We start from the raw sequence: 22,058 nt of genomic DNA, 5'->3' as shown, positions 1-22,058 counted from the left end.
TGGAATATTAAATTCCAGTCAGGAGACCTCAGTACTCGAGCGGTGGCTAGAGCTAGCTTGAGGGTTTGAAAGGATGTTTGGCATTCCTCGGTCCACTCAAAGGATACTAGAAGTTTGTATAATGGGAACGGGTGGGCTATGTTGGCATAGAACAAGATAAACCTTCGGTAATAGGCCGTATGGCCAATAAATCATTAGACTCCCTTAGCGTTGGTGGGAAGCGATAACTCCAAAATGAGTTTGATTTTGTTGTGGTTTGTAGAGAGTCCAATTTCGGGACACTATGTGAACCAGGGTGACACCATGTTGACCCAAAACTGGCACTTGAGGGGGTTGAGGGATATGCGGTATAAGTGACACTTCTCGAGGATGAGAGCTTGAGATACTTGAGGTGGTCATCCCATTTTGAGTTCATGCAGATATTGTCCAAGAAGACTTCCACAAAGTCCCTCAGGTATTCCTTGAAAATTTATCTATAAATCTGACAGTTTCCTACCCACTTCCTCTACATCCCGACTGGCAAATTTATGTCCTCCTATTCTTCCTCATCCACCGATTCCCTCGTCACGCAACTTCCACTTTTGTTTGCCATGGAATCCAAACATGACTTCTATGAGTTCGAAGATGACCTGGGTCTTCACCCTCGCCCTATTCCAGAGGCCACTAGCCCATCAGATTCTCAGAGCACTCCTTCGGCCACAATTTGAATGGCGGTCGAAATACCCGTAGAGGACTTACAAGACGAAGACAGACATGCTACTCAGGAAGAGCAACCTATAGCATGCACGGGAGAAGCATGGCTCCAAGAGCTAGATGCTTGCGTGATCCACTTGCGCTTCGCTTACAAGGGTCAAGACTACACCCTCCACTACCACACAATAGCAGCATATGCCGCTGTCCAAGACCTGACAGTTGTGGAGGCACTGAACTCCACAGGCTTGGAGAGAGTAGCAGCCCGTTTCCCATGCCACCTGGACATGATGCTTATGGCGGAATTCCTCAAGACATACAACAACAACACCCACGTAGGTGTCCTGCGTGATGCATCTGGCAATCCCAACCACTACCAGATCAATCAAGACACAATGCGAGCAGTATTCAACCTGCCAGTGGTGGCAAAGAAATACTCCAAGCAAAAGAAGAAGCTCAACTCCCTAAAGACGGTTTGTCCCTATGATTGCCACAAGTGCAGAGGCTGCATCCAGTTCACCACCATCTACAAGCCCCAGGTAGAGCACGAAGAAGAGCCCTACAATGGCTCACTCAAGTGAAGCACACGGACCATCATCAATCCGTTGTGCCCAATATCTTGCTAAGAATGGTGAACTTCCAGGAGACGAACTGGGCTGACTACTACTACAGCCAGATGTATGTACATGCCGGTCCTCTATTACCTGAAAAATCAACATCCGCCAGTCGACTTCGGCCTCGTCAAGAAATCTACCATCGGTCCCATACAGAGTGAGCTAAAAGAGACAAAAACAAGGCCCAAGAGAGTGAGGACAATGCCAAGTGCCACTCCGGTCACTTAGGTGCAACCGACGAACCAAGTCAGCTACTCAACCAATATGAGGAAAGCCAGTTGCATGAATTTGTGCAATGACAACTACGCATGCAGCGGTTAGGTCCTCAAGATAAGGGCAAACAAGTGCAAGGAGGGCCTATTCTCATTGAAGACCTCTAGGGCGATGACACCATCGAAATTGGCCTCCATATAGCAGCTGAAACTATGCCAACTAGCCTCGCAGCACCCTTCGTCTCAGTCTCCACCACCCCTTAGGAGATAACATCCATAGCGTGCCCATCGATCGTCGAGTCCACCCACTCTACATGCCCATGGAACCACATTGCACTTGGGCCGTCTTTCGAGCTCTCCAGCAACAGGACCCCAATGTGTTGTACAATTTTCCTAAGTACAACTTTCCAAAAGAAATGATGTAGGAGGGTTTTTGCTTCTGCCTCTAGTCATTCAGTGACACCTACGGCTCAGTACCATATCCAGCTGTTGTCACCGCTGTCCATTTCAACCACCTCATCCTCTTAATCCTCCACGATCTTCCCGCCCACAACCACCCCATTGACGACCGCATTCACAATTTGGCCAACCAGATTGTCTTCAATCCCGACGTTGGTCCCCAACTCAGTTCTAGGTTCTCCGCCTCTACCTCCGCATTCGCAATCTTCAATCTCTTGTTTCCTTCTTAGTGCCTTTGTGGTTGTTACTCTATCCCCCTTCACTCCCTTCTCCTTCTTCCCCTCCTCCTCCCTCCTTCTCCCTCCTTCTCCCGCTCCCCTCCCCTATTCCTCTTCCCTCTTCCTCGCATGAAACCACATTGGAACAACGCTTGACTGACACTTGCGGACGGCTTGTGCTATGCATTGCTCGCACAAGGAGTAGCTAGGAGTGGAGACTCCCTCGGCATATCTTCAATTACCCCACGACACGTGAGTCACTGCCGCTGAGACCCACTACACTTTTGTTATAGAAGCTTGGGCTTTGGCTATTTAAGAAACTCAAAATAATCTTAAAACAGCTAGAAAGAGCAGGGCTAAGATTAGGGCTCAAAGAATGGATCTAATTCAGAACAATATCAAAGTCCTAGAATTGAAAGCCAAAACAGGAGATACAGATGCCCAAAAGGACCTTCTTACTACTAAAAAGGATATCAGGAGACAGGAGCAGCTCAGATTAAATGACTCCAGGATTTATTTTAGAGATTGGTGGGCTAGGAAGATAGACAGGCCCACTACATGTAAAGCCTCAAGATCTTTAATTAATAATTCCAAAATAGGGTATGATACTCTAAGTGGCAAAGAACAAGGGGTTCTACAGCAGGTGGGGTGTCTCAAAATCCAAAAGGGCACAGTGTTTAGACTTTTGGGCATCCCAATGGGCTTTGAGATAACAATGAAGCAAAGGTGGGACTGGGTCTTAGATGTTGGGATATCTCAAGGTGTATGCCTCAGGCACACCTTATGTTTCTATGTGTGAGTGCTAGAGGCACAGTTAGGTGCCCACAAGCACAGTTAGGTGGTGGAAAAGCCACATAGGATGATTGAGTGAATCTAGGAGCAGATTGAGGAGATGATTATGGAGCTTTGAGGTCATCAGTGATGTCAGTGACCTTGTATGAGGTGCCTACTTAAGGACCTCTTTCTTCTTCATTCTATAAGCAAGTATTCTGATTTTGTGTCAACTCTACTCTTTCCTTTCAGTGTTCCAACATGGTATCAGAGCCATTTGATCCTCCTTGAGCCCTAGTTAGGTGCCACATCATCATCATCTTCTTCACCTTCATCTTCCACCTTCCCTTCCAAAATCGATTTTGGAAGTGCAAGTTCTCTTCAAACCTGCATTCTCAGCATCTCATCCTTCAGGAGAGTCTTCCCAAGGGCAGGGCGAATCTGCAAAACGAGCTACACGACTTATCTCGCCATCTTCTGAGCGGCATTGTCTCAGGAAGCTGCGACGATCTTTTTCCTGGTTCTCACTGTGGAGAGCTACATTGTCCATTTCCTTTCAGAGGGAGCTGGGCGACATCACGACCTCCCTGCTCATCAAGTCTGAGCTCTTTTGGAGCAATATTCAGGTAGTTTTTGACGAAAAACCAGTCCATATTTCCTCTACAATGCTGGGCGACGTGGCCGTTTTCTGCGCAATTCCTTTCTGAGGGAGAAGCTCTACCTATTTACCTTTCTCTTCAGTACAAAAGCCCTCTGAATTCCAACCTTTGCATAATGATTTGAAGCAGATTTCTGAGCTGCCTCTTTGGCCATGAAACCTTGACTATGCAAGTCTAAGTTTGACCTTGGACAGTCAAAGTTTGAGTGATAGTTTGACCAAGATTTATTTTCAGTCTGCTATGCTCATTTTTCTAGCATCTACTTGGTCATTTCTTGCTTAGACATCTTGCATTTCAAGATTGTTACTCTTTGAAAAGATTACCTTTTATTGCTCATATTTCACCTGTAAGAGAGAAGACACTACCCAATACTTGGGTTAGAGCCTCTCATGGCTTGCTTATGCCAAATATGTGAAAAGCCAAAACATAAAGCAATGTCTTGTTATGCTACAAAGGATGAAAATGCCAATCTGACTTCCTTGTTGAAGATTGCCAAAACAATGGTTGCCAAAAAGGAAGCAAATACAGAGATCTACACTCTCATGGCACTTTTATTTGACTCCAAGTACAAGAAAAAGATGAAGGTCAGATACCTAAGATATGCTTCTCTACACAACTATGGAGATGACAAGATAATTGTTCTCTTGAAGTATATGACTTTCAGATCCACTTGTTCTATCATAGTACCATCTTATAAGGCACTAGACACTGCCCATGTGGTAAGACCTTGCCTTGACATGGATATTTTGCCTCCACAAGATGAGGCATCCCATGAAGATTATGCATTTTAAATCATCTCTATGTATGCTCCAGATCTCTCTTTTTATGTCAAGGTACTCAGCCTGGATAGTCCTCCAAAATGAATGAAAATAAACTATTGTGTTTTTGTGTGTTTTGTAAACACCTCTGGTCACCTTATGATGTAGGCCATGTGTATGTTTTGTTCCATGGTACCTCCTGCAGACATTGTGTGCATGTACATGCAGGGGAGATAACCATTGGAAGGTCTATTTGTATCCCTTTCTGTTTAACCTTACACCCAAGGGAACCCTTGCTAGCATGAGAACCTAGCGATAGATTAATCCTTGACCACCATGAGATGGCATGAGAAACTATGAGACTAGATGTATCCTTGACACAGCTTGAGGCATTTCCTTGAGGGGGGGTTTGTTGGGATATCTCAAGGTGTATGCCTCAGGCACACCTTATGTTTCTATGTGTGAGTGCTAGAGGCACAGTTAGGTGCCCACAAGCACAGTTAGGTGGTGGAAAAGCCACATAGGATGATTGAGTGAATCTAGGAGCAGATTGAGGAGATGATTGTGGAGCTTTGAGGTCATCAGTGATGTCAGTGACCTTGTATGAGGTGCCTACTTAAGGACCTCTTTCTTCTTCATTCTATAAGCAAGTATTCTGATTTTGTGTCAACTCTACTCTTTCCTTTCAGTGTTCCAACATTAGATAGATTTCAGAAAAAATTGGATAAGTGAAGAAGCTTCTAGGCAAACTTAGCAAGGAGGAGATTGGTACTCAACCCACTGTCTATAGCCTATACCTATTTTTTATCTTTCTTGTTGGTCTCCCTCTAAAACTGGGCTAGTTAAATTTATCAGAATGTGTAGATCATTTTTGTGGGGAGGAAACACAAAATCTCCAAGGTAAGGTGGAGCTACTACATTAAGCCAGGGAAGAAGGGGGGCTAGGTGTTATAGACATTTTAGCTGCTACCAAAAAGCTTTCTGCCACGTGGATAATCAAAGCCTTACTAAATCCAAAAGATGACTGGGCTCAGCTCTTATTGAGAAACATGAATCACATCAGACCTTGCAGGGCTCCTAAATGGAGAAATTATCCTCATGTTTCAGCTAAATTCAATCTTGAACCCTGCAAGACCAAAGGAAGCTCACTATGGAAATCTGTTTGGGGTGCATTTGAAGAGATAAAGCCTTTCTTCAATTCTTTGGTAAAGGTTCCTTCATGGCCATTGACTCGGTTTGGGTTTCAATTATATTCAGAAGTCCTATACTGACAAAGGAACAATTTACTTTGGCATCTTGTCTTTTTAAAAAGGGGTTATAATCTTGGGGGCAGTTATGGAACAGAGAGCTTTTCAGATGAAATACATGGGGCAAGAAATTAGAAGGGAATTCTCTCTCACCAACCAGAGTTAGGGACTTGTCATGGGGAGGCTGGAATTATGGAAGGGAGAAATAATTTGGAAATTAGAACCCTTAATGTCAGATGGAAACTAAAGAATATTATGAGGCAAAGTAGAAATTTTGGTGCATCTACCAAAGCTGCTTGTATGAAGAACCTACATGTCGAAAGTGGCCCCAAACTTGGAGAATCTTGATTTTTTTGTGTGAAAGTGAGTGCATACACATTTGTCAAATCCAAGAGAGTGCCCATGAGTGGATCAAACACAAGAAAAGCACTAAAAATGCTAGACCCACACCCACATCTATGGGAAGGGGAGGGAGGAAGAGCATAAGAGTAACATTTTGGGACTTCTCACTCATTTTTAGTAAGTTTAAGGAGCAAAAATGTGTGACTAGGTCATTTGTAAATGATTGGTCACTATGATTTAATGAAGGCTAGTTGCTAGGGTACACTAGGTCTAACCTTAGTAAAGGTTCCATAGAGGGCCTAAAAGGCATAGTCCAAAGATGGACACATGGCACCACAAGATTAAAGGTGGTATGCAGTGGGTCTAGGGGAGCTACAAAAGACTCTAGACTATGAAAAGGCTCGAAAGAGATATTTTGACATATGTTACTTTGAAGCCAACGGTAGCTAGAGTTGAAAGGTGTATTTGAAGAGCCTTTGAGCCTTCGAATAGTTTACAGGAGAATATTACATTGGACTTGAGAGGAGCTACTCTGGGAGCCTTTGAAATGATACGTGCCATTGTGCATTGCATTGATGGTATGATAGCATGTATGGGTAAAGACCTTGAATGACTATTGTGTAGTCATGGTAGCTATAGCGTGCAAATAGCCAACAACCTCCTCGTTCAAGCTACCCCCTGTATTCACACCCCTTTTCAAGGCTAGTGTAGTCCTTTTGGGTGATGCTAGGATGCCATGAAAATGCATTTGCCATGTGGCCAACAAGAGTCTACACGAGCTTCATATTCCAAAGTGTGAGGCTAATTATGTGATGAAGCTTATGAGATTTTTTTTGGGGTGACATAAACATACTATATATATAAATAGAAGTTGAGACACCTACAAAGGTATCCTACACTCATCGACTTTGCAGCTTACAACCAGAGTATTGTCCGACCTCAAGAGTATTTTCCAAGAGTTGGAAGTCTCGTTGAGATTAATGGCTTTTAAGTGCATGAACTGTGTGAGTTTCCCTCCCATTTGGGCACTAGCACAAACCATAGGTTGCAAGCCATAGTCTACATGAACCATAGTTGAGAAGTATGGATGCAAATGCAGATAAGCCTCCAAAGGTGGCGGACGAAGAGAGAGAGAGAACGATTTGACTGGGGATAGAAATGGAAGCTCAGGAAGGAGGGGCAACAATTGGATGAGAGACGGGGAAGGAAATCAATCTAGCAAGCGATCTCCAGGAGCTCTTTGATGAGGAGGAGGCAAAGAAAGGGAGAGAGAGAGAAAGAGACGACGTAGCACATCGCAAGCGAGCTTGACGACAGAGCGAGAGCGAGAGCGAGAGAGAGAAAGAGAGAGAGAGAGGATCAGCAGCACATAGCAAGACTCGAGTGAATCTTAAGGAGCACCCATTGTAGATAGGAAAGCGAAGAAGCAGCTCACTGAGAGTGAGAGTGTGCGAGAAACACAATTGAACATGGAGTGAAGACACCGACCGCAGCATCACAGCATGGCCCTCTCCACTCTCGATGTACGCCTCCCATTGCCCCTTTCCTCGAGTCGTCAGCTCCCCCGCTCGCACGTCATTGCACCCAACCTATCCAGGTTTCTGCTTCCCGTAAAGTCCGTGGCTCTCAGCAGTAATTCACTTCGGGGGGGTAAACGGGCGATTGTAGTCTGCGGCCTGGAGGACTTCATCGGTGGCGATCTTCTAGGATTCGACCTTGGCAAATGGGAGGACGATGTCGAGAAGTATGGAGCTCTAGCGATGTATGCTCCTGCCGAAGGTGGATACGAGGGTCGCTATGCTACACGTCTCAAGGCGAGGGGATACCGATTCCTCAACATGACAGCAAGGGGCTTGGGCGATGTGGAGTCTACGCTCTCGAAAATTCATGCTGTTAGACCTGTAAGAATTGTTTTCCATAGAAATTTGCAGTCTCTTTTGCATCATCGATGGATTTGTTTGTGGAGTATGCTTGCATTCGATGGGGCTCCTGTTCTCGATCTTGTAGGAATCCCTGCTTGCCTAGTTTGAAGTCGTAAGTTTGGTGATGCGCAGCCCCATTTGGGAAAGCAGAGCATTTCTCGATGGTATTTTCCCCCCGAGGTAGACTACAGGCTCTCTATCCTTCCTGAAAAAAGCAAAGGGTTGGTGTTGTGGCTCATCGAAGCGAAGGTTAGTCTCTCTTTCCTCGCCGGGGATCATTTGGTGGATCAAGTGAGGGCAACCAATTACAATGTAGGATGGTCGATTTACAATGTAGGATGGTCGATTTGGGAAGAAGGAAGCTAAGACAAGTAGTGTTCTTCTCGGCAGGTACTCTCCAAAAGTGAGCTGCAGTATCTAGCTCTTCTACCCACTTTACAACCGAGACTAAAAGTGGTCGCAGAATGTGGAACATGGTAAACTTTGGCCTGGCGTTTGATTTCAGAATAGAATTTCACTATACAGTACAACTATGTCTATCTGGCTTTGATTGGCTATGCTGAATTTTGGGAACGGAGTTCTGAGTATTGGAATATGTACATTGTACTTCAGTTTACTTATGCCTGCAACTTCTCTTCTATGTACATTTTACCTAGCTTACTTATGCCTTCGAGTTCTCTTCTGAACAGGAGGAAAGTCAGATGGAAGCCTTTGAGGGAGATAGCAGGCCTCGAAGCAGCCCCCATTGTGCAGTGATGCTAGCAAACTTTTAACTGATTTGGGAAAATCAACCAACAGATGGAATCAAGTCTCGCTTGAAAAAATACCATTGTATAATACAGATGAGATGAGATGAGATGGAGATGTATAATAGAGATGAGATGGAGATGTATCATCGCAACTGGAATGCTTTTCTTTTTAAATAAAAATGTTAATTGAATCTTGTCCGTCACCTCAAACAATGGGACGCATGCTAGTATTGAAATGGTGTAGGGTCTAGAAACATAATGAGTAGCCATAGTTAATGCCTATTCTTTAAAATGTGTAAAGGGAGTGGGAACATGTGTGTTGAAGCTTGCAATTTTTTGGAACTTAATTGAGCAAAATTAAGGCCTGCATAGGTTGTCTAGGATTCCCTTTTTTGCGGATAAGTGCCGGTTGGTGAGACCCAAAAAGACAAAGATAAACAAGGTGAATGCTCATAAATGATTCATAAGGCCGGCCTGAGAAGTGCAACGTGGAAAAGAGGACAGAAAGCTGAGCGAGAGAGGGAGAGAGAGCAACGAGGAAAAGAGGACAGAAAGCTGAGCGAGAGAGGGAGAGAGAGCGAGAGAGGGTTATGTCCAAGTTAGACTGTAGTTGCATTGGAATATGTCTAAATGTGGACTAAGTTAAAGAATTTTTCAAAATGAAAATTCATAATTTCACTTCTCAAAAGATGAGTTTCATTACTAAGGCTACCTTTTGAGGGAGGCCAATAAAGGGAAATTCTCCCAATGGAAGAGTGCTAAGCATTAGACTTTCCTACAAAGACCCAAATGCAAAGGCCAACCCAGGTCTTGAAACTTGCCAATTAAAAATTACAGAGTCGAGTAGGAAGATTATATGGTTTCAATCGCATAAACCTTAATGGCTTGTCTTCCACGGGCAACTTGAGTTCTGACAATGCAAACTGAATTTTAGCAAAGCTCCCCTAATCGTTGCCAAATTAGGGACATGCTCGAGCTCAAGCAGAAGGTATTACCGAGTCTCAAGCAAGGCATACCACATACTTATGAACGTTTAATAGCCCCCAAAAGGATGAATAACACTTCAATGGCACGTTTTCAAATTGGGCAACTAACAAACAGTTTAGTGGCATGTTTTTCAATTAGGCAGCTAACAGTTTAGCGGCATGTTTCCGAATTGGGCAACTAACACTTATGTCACTGAAGTAGTTTCGCCATAATGAAAAACGCTCTGTAGCTTGGGAGCTCCGTCTCACTCGTCCTTTTTTTATGAGCATGATCCAGTGGGCCCCATGCACTTGTTACACAACCTATCTGCTTGCTCAGACTAGCCAAATCTGTCAGGTTCACCAGTTACTCGCATCCCGCTCTACTGAATAGTGTTAATGTGATTCCATGAGAGTGAAGAGGGAAACAGGAAAAAAGAGGAGAGGGGAGAGGGGAGAGAGGAGGGGATGTGAAAGAGAAGGCAAGAGTCAAAACTTTTTGCTATTTATGCAATCCACCTTTTGAAGGGAAGGCTAGTCCTTGTACTGTGTTTCACCTCTCTCACTCTCTTTTTACAAGCGCCATACGGCTCCAAGGTGGTTAGCATATAACCTTCCTCACATCCTCTCCTACTTCTCCGCTTCATCATTACTATCACTTGGCGCTTGCATGAACTGTTAACCATTGCAGTTAACATGCCTCCCTTCCTGTTCACAATCCACCCCTACATTGTGTGCAGTGCATGATGATCTCACCCACATGAGAATGAAGAGAATGAGAGAGCTTGTATTCCAAAAGTTTGCAAATACACAATGAAGACCAAAGTCAAAACTTTTTGCTATTTATGCAATCCACCTTTTGAAGGGAAGGCTAATGCTTGTACTGTGTTTCACCTCTCTCACTCTCTTTCTACAAGCGCCATACGACTCCAAGGCGGTTAGCATATAACCTTTGTCACATCCTCTCCTACTTCTCCGCTTCATCATTGCAATCACTTGGCGCTTGCATGAACTGTTAACCATTGCGGTTAACATGCCTCCCTTCCTGTTCACAATCCACCCCTAGATTGTGTGCGATGCATGATGTTTGATTTCATGGCATTGTTCATGATGCGATGCCTGTCAAACAATCTGTGGGAGATTCGGTAGAATGGATGGAGAGGTTTCCAAAAATGTGTCTCGAACATATCTTTGAAGGTCTATATGTGGTGACCATGAAGATTCTGGAAATGTATGTAAAGCCACATAATTTGAGGAAATAGGGGTCCGGTGTTGAGGTCGAACACAAGTTTGGAGCAGAGTTTTGATGATTTTCCTCTGTCGTTGGCTCGAGCATAGGCATGTCCCTTAACAAAATGATGAGCAATTGGGAAAAATGCATTGTGTCCATGATTGCAGGATTTGCTGGAAGCAAGGCGAAGGTAGTATTAAACTTGCGGCTATGGAATAAGAGGAGTCTGCTAAATCGAAAGTTGTATGGAATATTGGGATCCGAGGCTCGCATCTTCTCAAAATCTGGCCAACTCCATCTTTGACATAGTGGCATATAAGTTGATTCGAGACATCGGTCGATGCAAACGGAGAAATAAGTCCTCCAAAATGCTTCATGCTTCAAAAATGTGATACGCAATTGAGGTTGAAGACCTTGGGCACTTTAGTATGGTCTGGACTCTTGTAGCCTCCTCTTATCATTATGGGATTCTTCCTCCGGCATTTCTGGAAGCTTCTCTGGATCAGCTCTGTGAGGGCCCGATATATTTTCTATTGAGGTGGAACCGTTGGAGCTTACCCTTCCATCTATTGACATCGGGATTCGGCCACATCCTCAACAGCCCTGAAGGATGTAATAACCTCATACTAGGTATCGTTAATTCCTGCGACGGCGGCTGCTCTTCCTCCTCATGCAAATGCTAACTGACCTCCTCCTATTCTTCCTCCTCATACTGACTTCGACATCCGAAAAGGGACATGGGCTTAAGAATTTTATACCAAGTGTTGGTACTCATGTCTTTTGGATCCTGTGGCCCCAGTGACTGCTCTTGTGTATCCGTGGTGGGTGGTGTTGTGGTGTGTTGTGGTGTGGAGGGTTGTGATGGATCAACGGCATTAGTGACAGTGGATGTGGAATCAGGATTAGGTGCTATGTTGGGATTACTAGTAGGTGGAAGTTGTGGGGGAGCAGTGTTAAAGAGAGTCCATGTAGTATCGACATCTACTTCACGTTGAGCCGTTGGGTAAGCTACGTGGGAATCATCAAACTGGCTAATGTTGGTTTGAATCCTGTTCTAGATAGCTTCCAAGACATTGTTATACATGACAAATATGTCGTTAGGGGGATATGGCTCGCTGTTAATTAGCAAAAAGGCGATTGAATGCAAATTCGGCATCCCCACGACCATACACTTGCAACCATTGGAGGCTTCTATCCAATATTTCTAGGTTGCAAGGCAGGCCTGTAGGTCATTGGGCTTAAGCAATTCTAGCATAGGGATCTCGTTGGAAAAAGTGGTGGAGTCTTGGATGACTTGCACCCATGCCATACAGTTATATACAATGGGGTGGTTTGTGAGGGTGAGGATATGTAGTGAGGGTGAGGATATCTACATCATCTTGGAGGACTATGTCCTCGTGAAAATATGCCATGGCAATAATGGGATGAGCCATTCGATTGTTATGGCATAGAAGTGTTTCTAAGCTGTGGGCTCTGAGTGCGTGCTCAAAGTGGATATCGTGCCAAATAGCGGAGGCAAAGATGGTGTGGAAGAAATAGTTGAAGGTGTCTTCAACTGTGTGGTAAGTGAAACATAGTGATGAGGCGCGTGTAGCACCTGCTCGTGGACATTGTCAAGGTCTTGCAAAGGAGGGGTAGATGTGTGGGTTGTTTGAAGACCTTGCTTCTAATGCTAGCTTCTCCTCTTATACCCGTGTGTACTGCTGTTGATCCAAATTAGCTTGTCGTCGCTAAAGAGCATCATAGTCAGCTTGGAGGGTATCGTTGCGGGAGTGTTCAGTCGTCTCGTAAGGGCCTCCTCCATCTATTACAGCTTGACTTCAGTTGCTGGCCTATCTCCACTACCTTTTGGCCACTTTCTTCCACCATGAGACTGTCCACCTTTTCTTTTTGAAGTGTCGCATCTGTAAGTTGGAGTTTGCTGTGGGCCTGGTTTGCAGTGGCAAGGGTTTGCTGGGCTATGTATTCTTGTCTCCTTGCTAGCATTTGACGTGCTGCCACCGCCATGGTTGTAAGTGATGCCATGAAGACTATTCCTTTTGTGGGGCTTGCCTATCCTCTTGCATAAGCCTAGCGAGGCTCTTTGCCGTGTTGTATGTGTCAGAGGTACAATGTTCAATTGCTTGGTAGGCATTTGGCCGGTGAGGCTGCTGTGGTTTTTGTTGGCCTTGTCCCTATGTTTCAACTTGCGTTCTTGTGGCTGGGGCTTCTTTTACCTGCTCCTAGGTTAGACTTTGGGTTCAGCCACCTATTGGGCTCTAAGGAGGGGTCATCCACCTGGCTCCTGAGTAATGTTAATGAGATTTACACTCTCTTGGATTGGCTTCTTGAGGGCATGTTCTTGCCGGAGCTTTTCCACAGCCTTTTCTTCCCTCTTGCGGGTTTTTTCTTCCTGCTATCTATTGAGCTCAGCTTGTTGCTACTGTAGGAGAGCCTCCTGCTCTCCTATTGCTCTCCTATTGTCTCTTTGTCGTGGCTTCTTCTTCTGCTTGCTTGCTGGTCTGCTCCTCTCTTCTCTTTTTCAGGGATGGCTTAGTGGGAGTAGACCATGGAATTGGTGCTAAGAGTAGGGCACTATTTTTGGTGGCATCTCTGTATCCGTGGGGGATAGGATCATTCGATAGATAAAGAATAATCTGCATGATAAACATTGGGTTTTGATTTTCTCCTTTGAGTGTGTGCACACATTGAGTATCTCCTTGTAGAAGTGATCCGCCCAATTTGTTTCTTCCGGCTTATGGAGGCATGCCAACAAATTCGGCAAAATCACACTATGATGCTCAGTGTGCTGAATCTATGCAAGGAGGGTCACTACCCGAGCTGAGCTTAGCGGTGGCTTCATTCTGGAGCAAGCTAATAGGGACTCCCCCCTATGAATCTTTGTGTTGTCAACCGGACCCACGAGCCGTTCATCCATACATCGAAGTGTCGCAGAAGGCTTGGAGACATGAGGAAGCCCATAAGCCAGGCAGATAATTTCGGATGCAAAATAAAAAATTGATATTCTCCATCAGCATGGAGCCACCCAGTGGACTCGGAAGAGTTGTTGTACCTGTCGTCGACAAAGTCAACCACTTGTCGTAGGTTCAAGTGGCAGGAGAATCGATTCGCTACTGTATGACGGCCTTTGCCTGAATATATGGAACAACTTCTAGGTTTTGGAGTGGTTGATAGGTGGCTACCATACCTACATTATGGTAATAGAGCCAGAAGTCTTCCTGGTAATGCAACGAGCCTTACTGGCACTATTAGCACAATGACTGGCATTATCAACTTTATTAGCGGAACGGGATAGTGTTAACCTTAAAGCATAGTCGTGTCATGTTAACACTAAAGTAGCGATCATTGGCATTATATAATAGCAAGTCAGCGTTATTAGCGCAACGGGTCTGCAGTTGCTGCATTAGGCTTATCCCAGTGAGACTGAGGCATTAGCAGTCACTGCATTAGCAATCACTATGTTAGCTTTAAAGCAGCAACTTGGCTTCATGTGACTTGTTCTGGAATTTGACTAACATGATGACCTTCCTAGACTTCACCTAGGTGCTTGTGAGTGCATGTGTGGTGATGTTGACGCTTCTACATTGGAGTATGGACATTACAGTTGTGCTGTCTCAGACTGTGCACTTGTGATTGACCTTGGAATGGAATTTTTGCAAATTCATGGACCCTAATCACCTAATTTTTTATGTTGAGCTAACATCCACAGAGGGAACCACAAGTTGGTGGAAGGGTTCTATTTCCACCTAAGGGTAAACTAGACTTGGAGACTTCCTATTTTCACCTATGTTGTAGACTACCTATTCTCACCTAGACTCAATGTATGAACAATGAAATCAAGAGTATTGTGATTTGGCGTACCTGGCTTCTTTCCAAGCCACATACTTGCTGAGGGAACCTATAAAGAGAGTGGAGAGTTGCACCTAGGAATTATGGATGAACGGCGTTATCAGCTTGTCGGTGTTGAATCACATAGGTCGGTGGGCACCATCATTGGTAGCAATACGGCTTGAAGGTCTACATAGACTTGAGAAACTCTCGGCTCTCTGGGGTGCTTGTGGGAATTGTGGTGCCTAAAGCTGGTACTTGCGGCCTAGTAGTAGCGATGGTAGGTACTTGTGTAACTGCTCCGTTTTTAGGATCAAGTTCTTGTGTGACTATCATGCCCATGCAGATGTTGACGTAGAGTTGGAGGCTGCCTCCAGTGGTTGGATCTTGGGGATCCTTCAGGCCTCACATTTCAGGTTCTTGTGTGGTTGTCCCATTTCCATTTTTAGGGGCAGGTTCTTTGGCATTGCTACGGTCATTGGCGAGGTCTTCCCTTGTAACATAAGCACTTGGGGGTAGAAGGGAGTTGCCTGTGGTTTCACCTTAGCAATATATGACCCTAAGACACTAGCAGAGGTTCTTGTTGAGGCTCTCCATTTTTAGGAATGGTTCCTGTGGTGCTACTGCTGTCATACCCATGAATGACGCCGAAGGTTGCTTGGTATTAGTAGGAAACTTACAAGGGGGCAGAATTGTCATAGACTTGACCTTAGGCACCCAGATGTAGTCGTTGCTATCGTAGAAGCCTTGAGACTGTAGTAGCCACTTTAGGATCCATCTAGGTTGGTTCTTCCATTTTTTACTTGTTGTCTTGTGTCTCCTCCTCAGAGATTTCTTTGGCTTAGTAGCTTGTATTTCCGTTGGTGTGGGAAGTAAAGGGCAAAACGAAGCTGCGCAATGACTCTGACCTTTCATAGGCTGAAGAGTTGAGATCTCGGAGGTGTACCTTTGGAATCCAATGCGGTCCTTTCTGGGTTGGGATCCCTCTGGGTTGGCTCTTCCATTTTTTACTTGTTGTCTTGTGCCTCCTCATCCGTAGCTTGTATTCCCATTGGTGTAGGAAGTAAAGGGCAAAATGAAGCTGCGCGATGACTCTGACCTTTCATAAGCTGAAGAGTTGATCTTGGAGGTGTACCTTTGGAATCCAATGGGGTCCTTTCTCTTTTGGATTAGGAGCCATTGGTGTGGTCGGCAAAGCTGCTATTGATCCATTTGTCTTCCCTTTTGGTGTTGCGAGGGAATCATCACGCAAGGATATGGGTATTGTTGTGGAGTTAGCAGAGGTGGATGGGGAAGCTATAGCTGTACATAAGGGACTTGGGGCCTTCTTGTGGATTGTGACTGGCCAAATTGCTGGTCTTATGGATCACAGGATGCACCGGGTTTAAGGTCCTTGTATTGATTGAAATGAATGAGGTGCAACCATTTTTTGTTAATGTGGCAGTGCATTCCCCCACCAATTAATTTGGTAGTTAACTACCCATCACCAAGTTCTTCTGAGGATCGCATGTTCATCCATAGCACCTGCAGGTACAACATAACATCTATTAGACACACTATGGTTATTAAGGCAATTCCACACAACCTATTGTGGGAGAGATGTGTCCTTCACTGTGCATACCATGACTGGAGTTGGTTCAATTATTATCTCATATGTCAGGATCTGGGTGCACACCTCATAGGATATCAGGTTATGACTTGCCCCGAGGTACACAAAGTCTTCTGCAGAGCAAATAGTCTCTCTGCATAGTTAAAAGTCCACCTATACCCTAGCCGAAGCAATAGTGATATCATTCATGGGGTTTAACCCTTCCACGGATGCCTTGCAAATCGTCACTAGCCCTGAGTTTTTTGCTTTGGCCTGCCCAAATCTAGCTTCCTCTATCGCTTGCTGCTTCATATACAATGCGACCTCTCTCTTCAGCTCTCTTTCCCAATGGATGGCTTGTAGTGTTTGGAGTAGTAGAGGGCCATAATAGTGTTTTAGCTTACTACCGTTGATGTAACCATCCATCTCAACTCCATCAAGGGTCACAATTCGGCATGACCCTTGTGGTATAATTTCCACAACTCGATATGGGCCCATACCACAATATTTTAACTTACGCTTCATATTCCTTATGGTATATAATAATGCAAGGTCTCCTTCTTTTAGGTCCTTATTCCAAAGGTTGCAGTCGAACCACTTTTTGTGGCGGAGTTTCTCAACGTTAATACCATATGCTGCCCTCAATTTTATCTCATCGAGTTTCTCAAGCTCTACTAGCCTTTTTTTATTCTCCTCCTTTGATAATCTATCTCTAATTGCAACTCTGAGGCTTGGGACTATGAGTTCCATAGGCATAATTGCTTCAACCCCAAACACTAGGCTAAAGGGCATCCAATTGTTGGCAGTGATCTTATATGTGATCTTATATGTCATCCGATATGTCCAAAGTGTTGTGGTGAGTTTATGTTCCCAATCATTACAACAGCTGGCCTTCACACTGCATGCCATTGTGTGGCAACAATAAGGTCAAATTGGAGCTCTCGGGTTGTCCCTTGGCTTGTGGGTAGTAAGGTGTGGATTTCCTATGGATGATGAGGAACTCGCTCATCAGTATGCAAATTGTATCACTAACAAAGTGTGTCTCTCGATTACACAATTTCTAGCAGGAGGCCAAATCGTGAAACTCTGTTCTTCTATAAGAACTTAGTGGTCATCCTCACATTTGATTTCCTGGTGGCATTGGCTTTTGCCCAATTGTAAAATAATAATGGGCCATGATAATGCATTGGGCTTGAGTTCCTTTAGCTACTACTGAACTGATGGGTCCCATAAAATTGATACCCCATTTTTCACATGGTTGATCTGTAAGGGGCATGTAGTCTTAGCTGTGAGATATCGAGACTCGTTGGAAAGTATCGCACCGCTTAGCAAATTCAACAGCATCCGCAAGGAGCGTGGGCCATCATAATCTTCCTTGTAGGACTTGGCGGGCCATAAGCTCTCCAGCAAAATGACAACTGACAATGCCCGAATGGACTTCATCCAAGACCTCCACAGATTCATCCTCACGGAGGCACTGATGCATTATGCCAACTTTCCCCATTTGATAGAGTTGTCCGACTATCAATTGATATGGATCCGCATCCTTGATGAGTTTCCCGGCCCTATCCTTACAGAGGGCCTTATCTTGAGGGAATCCATTGGCTAAAAGTGTCTAATTTCCTGAGCCCATTCTGGAATTAGATCCATTAAGAATAGAGGGGCATCTAGAAGATCATTCTCCACTCCTGTCACCGGTTCTCCATTGGGAATATGGGACATGTGATCAGACATAAAGTGGGTGTGTCCCTTCTACACGGCTACGGTGAAATCAAACTCTAGAAGAATAAGCATCTACCACGTGATGCACCCTATCATGCATGGTTTATTAACTAGATAGAGGAGGGCTTGGTGATTTACAAAGAAGACAAACTTTTTTGCCTAAACTTTTTTACAGTGTACACCATGGCAAGTCCTTTCCGCTCAGTTGTGGTACAATTCATTTCTATGTCATTCAATTGGCAGCTTGCAAAATATATTAGGTAATCTAAATAAACTCACCTGGTTGTGCCAACGCACACCCTATTGCAAACTTGGAGGCATCAATGTGGACATGGAATATGAAGTCCCAGTTTGGTGCTCGTAAGATCGAGGTGGAATCCAAAACAAGCTTGACGGTTTCATGGGAGATTTGGCATTGCTCTGTTAAAGGAAAAATGATCAACAACTTATAGGGGGAGTGATATTGACATAGTTGTAGATAAATCTACGATAGTAACATGTATGCCTAGTAAATCTCTGTGCACCCTTCATATTAGTGGGGGGCAGTAGGTCCAAAATGAGTTTGATTTTATTATAATCCATGGAGATCCCATTCTTGGACACAACATGTGGTGAGCCCAAAGAGCATCACCTTGGAAGCATAAACTCCGCATTACATGGCATAATGTGGTTTTGTGTTGATCCTCTAGTGGTATGGAGACTTGACTATATCCAAAGAATCTTTCTATGAAGTTATAAGCCTCCTTTCTAGCGACTCTCTCTAAAACATGCTCTGTAAAGAAAGCAGGGTAGGGGTTCGTTCGAGTCATAGCATTTACCTTTTTGAGATCTATGCATACTCATATCTTGCCATTATTTTTTAGCACTATGATGATGGGGGATACCCAGTCTGTATGTTTGATCTCATAGATGAATCTTGCATCAATTAACTTATGTATTTCTTCTCTTACAAGCGTCGCATACTTTGGATTCATCGGATAGGGTCTCTGCTGCAATGGTCTAATATCATCCATCATAGGGATGGTGTGTTGCACAACCTTGGGTGGCACGCCCTTCATATCAGTATAATTCCAAGCGAAGTAGTCTTGATACTCATGTAGGAGGGCAAGTAAGGCCTATACCTGCTCAAGGTTGAGGTCATTTGCTATGTGGACCAGTTTAGGGTCTTCACCTTCTATGGCAAGGTCTACTTCTTTGACCTTAGCTGGACCATCATAAGAGCATCATAACCATGTTGATTTCCTTGCTCTACTGTCCATTAGCTTGCTTAAGAAGTGTTTTGCGATCCTAGACCATATAAGCCTTAAATTCTTGGGGACCTGACATAAATTACTCTCCTTTTCTTCATCATCTTGAGGTAGGTTACTTGGCTAGAGGGGCTTCCTCTACTTTAATGGGATCCTAGAGGGGGCTTGATTCTATCCAATCTGGCTCCCCAATTAGAAGAGAATGCATGGTGTGTGTTAAAGGCATTCACATATCTCAACCAGTGAAGACCCATCTTCACTTCTTGCACCCCTTGGCTTGTCAAAAACATAATGAAGGAGGAGAGAGCTAGAGCCACAACGTGGGATGAGGAATAAGAGATACTACAAGACTAAATTGAGCCAAAGCACAAAGAGTCTTCATTGGCTATCATCCTCACAATATAAGGCTCCTTGTGATCCACACTAGAACAACAATGGACCACCTATCATATAGGCACCCAAGCCTCTATCATCCAATCTAAATCCTATCCACCAACCAATCAAGCTGATGGAGACTTCCACCCCTCTAGACACCTTGATGTAATAATTTCAACACTACAAGATAGAAGTAGAGAAAGAATCCTTTTGGCAGCAGCCAAGAGCTTCAATGTATATTGGAGGATATTCAAAACTTAAAATGGTGACTCACAGTAGAGGCTTTAAGACTTCCACACAAAAAACCATGATAGACCTTCATAAAGCTCCAGTCACCATCATAGATACAAGCGTGGGCATGTAGATAGGCAGTGACTCTTGAAGAGCATGACAATAATAGGAACCAAAAAGAGTTGTAGTTACAATATGGCAAGAGAGAAGATCTAGGGAGAAAGCCAAGCTCTGATACCATGTCAAGAAACATGATGAAGGAGGAGAGATCTAGAACCACAGCGTGGGATGAGGAATAAGAGATGGAGAACCACAATACTAAAGTGAGCCAAAGCACAAAGAGTACACATTGACTATTAGCCTCACAATACAAGGCTCCTTGTGATCCATACTAGGTACCACCTATGCACCCAAGCCTCTATCATCCAATCCAAATCCTATCCAATATCTTTACCAACCAAACAAGCTGATGGACACTTCCACCCCTCTAGACACCTTGATGTAATAATCTCAAGATTGCCATCCTTTGGCGCCTTCAAGATATTGATCATGTTTAGGGGAACTATTGTTCCAAACACCTTGGAATCATAGGCCACCATTTTCATTCCAGTCTTCTTGACTGCATCTATGGTCATGCAAGGACATGCATCCAATTCTGTGAGAACTCGGTTTATGGAAACAGAGTGTACCAATGTTCCCCGGTCCTCTCCCATGTCTTTTTCGATACATGCTTGAAACACATTTATGGATGCACTCCTTTGTGTAGTATCAGACTCAACTGTGAATAAGGTGCCGGTCATTGGGTGGGCTTTCCATGTCTGGAGGTTGACCCTCATGATATATTTGCCCTCGCATAGATAGATTCTATTAGAGTCTGAGTCATGGACTAGACTTGCTACGCACATGAAGGGTCTTCCTAGAATGACATCATAGCCAATGCAAGTGAAGGAAAGTGTGATCCCATCAGAGTTAGAGATGTTGCACCATCGTTGCCTCAACTCCCATACTCATGTCGGTAGACTCAAACGCTTCTCCGATGCATGCACCATTGGCGATGTCGTTGCCCTCTATGCAATAACTTTAGGTCTTACATTTTCAAAGTGAATAGCGGGATGTTAGTCAGATTTTGGGTGAAGAGGGATGAAAGCAAAGGGGATTCGTTGTTGTTATGTGTGTGAAGAGCAATGAAAGCAAAGGGAATTCATTGTTGTTTGGGTGTGGTATGCTTTGTTCCTCTAGTCGAAGGGTCTTATTCGATGGTGGACAGTTTTGAATGGTCTCACTTCATATTGGATTGCTATACTTGACATGAAAGGAGAGGGTGTTAATGATTTTTTGCATGCGTGTATTATCTAAAGGCATGTATTGTTTCTAGTGTGCTGTGTGTTCAAGGGTTCGCTAAGATGCTTGTTGATAGTCATGAGGGGTCTGTTGAATGGTCGAAAGTCATGCACATCCTGGTGAATAATCATGAGCATAGAATTAAGAAAGGAGTTGAGTTAGTCCATGTGTCTAAGATATAAAGGTTGAAATAGAGGGGTGACAAGAGGAACTCAGACATATGGGTTCTTAGATGGTGAGACGTGATACAGAGGGTTGACGGGACATACAGTTTTGTAGATGGGTGTAGTGTAGAGGAAAGGGTGTGGGGTTTGGGTGTAGAGGACCTATCCACCATGAGGTTTGTTGCATGCTTGTCTCTGCAATTGCATGTATTGTGTGTGCATTTCTTGGTTGCTTTGTAGATAGCAGCCTTCTACTTGGTTATTCCATAATGTTGCTTTGTGTTTTCTATATTTATTTTGTTGCATTGTATGTGCTTGTTTGTGTGAACTAGTGATGAGTACAGTGGCATATAGGCTATGTATTCCCCCTCATTTTTTGGCCTTGCAAAGACAAAAGAAAATCTGAAATATCCAATGAGTTGCTGCAATCTTTGAAACTTATTTAAAGCATGGCCAAAATGAATGAATTGTTCTAATTTTTGAAATGAAATAAGCTTATAGATATTGAATGATTAGAAAAACAATGTGTCTGCATGGTTTGCCTTGGTTTGAAAATGGAACCATTTTCGTACCCCATCCACCATTTACGCCTTGCTAATACTCTTATAGCTCCTTTCTTTTTGTAGCCACTTCACATTTGTGCACTTTTTGCCATCTTTATATTGTCCCTCGTATGGGTGCTCCAAATGATCTAGTACTCCTCTATGTCTTGCTCCCTTTCCCGA

At 44.1% G+C, this 22,058-nt stretch overlaps 1 protein-coding gene across 1 annotated transcript; it reads left to right on the top strand.

Annotated features, from left to right (window-relative positions):
* The first annotated feature begins 6,958 nt into the window (after positions 1-6,958).
* NDHN (NADH dehydrogenase-like complex N) lies at positions 6,959-8,965 on the top strand. The gene is made up of 4 exons (XM_087395474.1): positions 6,959-7,871; positions 8,025-8,141; positions 8,283-8,368; positions 8,582-8,965. Exons 1-4 carry the CDS (start codon positions 7,473-7,475, stop codon positions 8,646-8,648), a joined length of 669 nt encoding a protein of 222 aa, XP_087251600.1. The 5' UTR covers positions 6,959-7,472; the 3' UTR covers positions 8,649-8,965.
* Positions 8,966-22,058: the final 13,093 nt, after the last annotated feature.

The sequence above is a fragment of the Dipteris shenzhenensis genome, chromosome 24, assembly GCF_047967505.1.
Source record: "Dipteris shenzhenensis isolate YYH24624 ecotype China chromosome 24, Dip_SZ_1.0, whole genome shotgun sequence".
Lineage (NCBI taxonomy): Eukaryota > Viridiplantae > Streptophyta > Polypodiopsida > Gleicheniales > Dipteridaceae > Dipteris > Dipteris shenzhenensis.
Note: the sequence above shows the minus strand (reverse complement) of the source record. Positions and strands in the feature narration are given on the sequence as shown.